Source organism: Eurypyga helias, unplaced genomic scaffold (genome assembly GCF_000690775.1).
Source record: "Eurypyga helias isolate BGI_N326 unplaced genomic scaffold, ASM69077v1 scaffold27077, whole genome shotgun sequence".
Taxonomy (NCBI): Eukaryota; Metazoa; Chordata; class Aves; order Eurypygiformes; family Eurypygidae; genus Eurypyga; species Eurypyga helias.
The window spans coordinates 8,671-12,969 of record NW_010264089.1 but is presented as its reverse complement, the minus strand read 5'-3'; the positions used below and the strand labels follow the sequence as shown (position 1 = coordinate 12,969).

General features: G+C 54.3%; 1 protein-coding gene across 1 annotated transcript in view; it reads left to right on the top strand.

Moving 5' to 3' along the window:
• The window catches only part of ACVR1 (activin A receptor, type I), a gene marked incomplete at its 3' end in the record, with an annotated part of 18,696 nt that overhangs the window by 5,731 nt on the left and 8,666 nt on the right, over positions 1 to 4,299 (top strand). Inside the window, exons 2-3 of the mRNA XM_010156289.1 lie at positions 981 to 1,247; positions 2,608 to 2,825. Of these exons, the coding sequence (XP_010154591.1) occupies positions 981 to 1,247; positions 2,608 to 2,825 (485 nt within the window). The remainder of the gene's footprint in view (positions 1 to 980; positions 1,248 to 2,607; positions 2,826 to 4,299) is intronic.

Below are 4,299 nucleotides of genomic sequence, written 5' to 3'. Positions count from 1 at the left end.
TCAGCTGCTATTTTGGGAGCACCCGCTGTATTTGTGGCTGGAAATATTTTCATGTGTGTTAGAGCCGAGGAAGAGAATGTCAGTACGAGTTGTTGCCCATCTGTGTCGCAGCACGGCCGCTTGTTCTGTCCTTCACAGCTCTGCCTCTTTCCTTGGCCATCCGGGAGTGCGCGTGGCTCTTCGCCGCCCCGGGCACCTGGATTTTCCAGCGTTCCCCACCAGCAGTCGGGAGCGGTGTCCCCCTACCAGGCCTGGGAACCCGGTGCCACGTGTTAAGGCATGGGCCGTGGCTGTGAGCGGCTTTTCCTGGCTAGGGACCTCCGGACACTTCGCTGGGGACACTCAGGAGTTTAGGTTCCTGCTCCATCATTCTCTGGGAAGTCCTTCCTTGTACCAAGCCAAAGCGCCTGGAGTTGGAAGGGAGGGGTTGTAACTGCGGGCAGTGCGTGCTGCTGCTCCCTTTGCCTGTCGACGGGGTGTCTCAGCCTCCCAGGACACTCCTCAGAAGCTTGTTTTCCTGGGAAAGTTGGTCCAGATGTACTGTTCAAGCGAGCTGGCTAAGCCCGCTGCGTCCCGCGTCGCTGTGCCCGCTGCGGGTTTCGTTTGATGTAGTCGGCCGCTGCTGGCACGCTGTCGAGCAGCTGTTCCCGTGTAGAAATGCTGTGGGGTTTAGCAGTTCTGGTTTAAACTGAACCTCTTTGGGTTTGGCTCCCTCTGCTGAGTGCCCCCCTGTAGCTGACCCTCCCGGTGGGTGCGGGAGGGTGCGTGAAGTGTCAGTGCGACTGGTGTTCTTGGGTGCAGACTCATGGCTTTACCTTGCTGAATTAGCGTCTTAGCTCCTGCTTGGTGGTTCTTCGGCGCCAGCTGCAGGTAGTAGCTGTTCCCTAAACCGCAGGCTTGATTCCCTAAGGATTTCATGATCTCTGTGCACACTGAGGCCATTAAGAATGGTGTTTTTCCTCACCTCTCCCCTTTCACAGATGATGAACAGAAGCGAAACATGGTCCACTACGAATGCGTGTGCGAAGGCATGTCCTGTGGGAATGGGGATCGTTGCCAAGGCCAGCAGTGTTTCGCTTCCCTGAGCATTAATGACGGTGCTAAGGTTTACCAGAAAGGCTGCTTCCAAGTCTACGAACAAGGGAAGATGACGTGCAAAACGCCTCCGTCCCCTGACCAGGCCGTCGAGTGCTGCCAGGGGTACCTGTGCAACATGAACATCACTGCGCAGCTGCCCTCCTCTAAAGGTGAGAGGTTGACGCCTGGAGAACCCGTGCTGTGAGCTGGGGTTTCTTTAGGCTGCGCTGCCAAGCCCAGCTACAGTACGTTAGGACATGCACAGAGTTTTGTGGGTGGCCGCGCTCGAGGCAGCAGCAGAGAGGCTGTGCAGCATCAGCACTGGTGTTTGGATCCCAAAGAGGGCTGTGCTTTACCCTGCATCCCGTGTGGCACCCCAGCAGGGACTCTGTGCAGCTGCTGGCGCTCGGAGCCACCTCTGACCGGCTCTAGCAGCGGGGTTAAAGGAGGGATGGCACGCAGGGTGAAAGGGGCTGTGGCATCCGGTGTTGACTGTCCAAAACCTGGGTGCGTGGAGAGAAGGGGAAGCTCGGATGTGGTGGTGGTGATTTTTTAATTTGGTTGTTCAGGTTTTTTTGTTGGGCCGTTTTTAACCAAAACAGTGATAGCAAGAACTGCTTGGGGTCTTTTAAGCAGGGACATGGATCCCTTCAGCTGAGGATGGCTTGAATGTTGAGCTCTTCAGCGAGTCAGTGTTTCTCGTAGGGGTTACATGTAGGTAGCGACTCCTCACCTTCTCAGGAAAGGATTGTGGTGCCTTTTAGGAGGAAATATCTACACTTTAGAACAAGTTTGACCTCACAGGGACTGATCTCAGTGGTACCTTTCAGAACAAAGTAGAACAGTAAGAAAAAACTGACTTTTAAATAAATTTACTCGAACCAGTTGTCAGATAGTCACAAACACCGTTACTCTGTTACGCTCTACACGGCCCAGAAGAATATGGGGCTCCCATGGGATTCTGCAGAGAACAAGGCCAGGAGTTGAGCCAGCCGACGGACAGACTTTCCCTTCTCTCTTCACGAGTGTGCGTTCAGAACTGTCACCCCTCCTGATTCTGTGAACGTTGAGCTCCCGTCCGATGCCATGGGAGTGGGCCGGCTGGGTGCCAGCGGGAGGAAGGGTTTACTCAAGGCAGTAGGGCCCCTTCTACCTTGTTCCCCACCCTGGGGCCGGCTGGCACACATCCTGTGTCCCCAGGCTGGGTGATGTGTGTCGCTGGAGGCATGGCAGGGGCTGAACTCTGCAGTCAGGGTCGGGATCGAGCTACTGCCCGCGAGTGAATTGCAGGGCCCGGGGGGGTTTGCTCCGAAGGGACGGGACGGTTCTGGCAGCTCTGCAGGGAGCTACGCAGGCAGCATCATAGGTGTAAGCGCACGCTCGCGGTTCTGGCTGTGTCACGGCCTCCCTTTCAGACCAGGTGGCTACCAAGTTAAATGGTGCCAGTGCTGCTGGCTTTAGACTTTCTCTGGGAATTGACAAACTTATTTTTCTCTCTCTCTCTTTCACCCCTCCCCTCCCCTTTCCAAGGGCAAACCTTTCAAGGAGAAGCTGCAGGTTACAGCATGGAAACACTAATCATTGTTATACTGGCTCCTGTGGTGGTGTTGATAGTTTTTTCTGCAGTAGCTGTGCTGATCATCCGGAGGATACAGAAAAACCATATGGAGAGGCTCAACTCCAGAGATGCAGAATATGGCACAATCGAGGGACTCATCGCATCAAACGTTGGAGACAGCACGTTGGCAGTAAGTAACCTGTGAGCGTGGTGAGAGCTTGTGTGAGCTCGCTTCGCTTCCGAGCTCCCCCCTCGAACCCTCTGGACACGGCCACATCCAAAATGGGACCTTGAAGCGCCAGGGGATGCCGCTTCCCGTCAGGAATTCTGTGGTGATGTTCCTGTGCTCCTGAAGCCGGAGTTTAACCAAAAGACACCTTTGTGGGTATAGCTGTGTTGACCTGGAGAGTGGCTGTAACCTGCGCTCGGCCTGGTGGTGTTCCTAGGAGCCGTGTGTAAGCAGCAGTCGGAGTGTGCCTGGGTGGTGGGTGGCCTGATGGGGTAGGGGAGGTGCGGAAACGTACCCCATCTTTGATGTGGAAAGGTTGGGAATGGTGTGACGCTAGGGGAAGCGGAATCCCAGGATGCTGGGGTTGGAAGGGACCTTTGCCAGCCCCTGCCAAAGCAGGTTTACCTGGAGCAGGCTGGGCAGGAACTGTCTCCAGGGAATGAGACTCCCCAGCCTCTCTGGGCACCCCCTTCCAGCGCTCGGGCACCTGCAGAGTGATGAAGTTACAGTTATTTTAACTTGACTCCTGGGAATGACTAGGGCATCAGGGAGGTTTTGTTGGCAGGAGTGGTAGGAATTTTAAGAAATAACTACTCACTCAAAATGCAGTTTTTAGTATGTGTTCCTGTTCGTGCAGCCTTCAGGAAAAGAATGACACAGGAAGTTGTTTCCTCTAAAAACTTCATGCGTCGTACCCTTGCACTGAGGCCAGGAAGCAAAGTGTTCCCAGCAGCTTTCCCGTGCTTTACCCCAACGGAGCGAGGGAGGCTGCAGGGGCAGCTGGAGCGTTTGTTACCGGAGCCAGCACAGAGAGGAGCTTTCCCCTTGCATCTCTAGGGTAAACCCTCTTCAGTGTAAGAGGTTGGAAAGCCTTTTCCATTTGGGTGTTTTCACTGCAGGGTTGAAAGGTGACTGAAGAAGAAGGACCCAAACCACAAAGGGTTGAAATACTGTGCCACTAGACACATCATTGGCTGGGTGTTCTCTCCGTCTTTCGGACGGTGTTCGTCCCTGTGGGGGATAGAAACTGAAATGGGTGTTTCTTCAGGTGAGGAGTAACCTTCACTCTCCTCCTTGGAAAGTTTTGCTACCACCAACTCGGGCAGTTTTGATGAAGGGAATTTATTAAAAGAAAGATCCGTGGGACCACTCAAAAATGGAACAGTTTTGGGGAGCTGCTGGCACCTCGTTGTTCTGGGGCAGAGACGTTTCTCTCAGACGCTGCTGTGAGTGAGTGCTGGAAGAGTCACATGGAAAACCCTTTCATTCACCAGACGGTGTCCCCCGATGAGTATGTTTTCGGGGTCTGCCGTGACCAGTGAGGGGTAGCACTGGGACAGGGAAGGTGGCTCTTCAAGGGAGAACAGGTTAAAGCTGAGTAACTGGACTCCTGGTCACCTGGATGCCCCGGTGTGTGTTTTTAAACGTCCGTGTA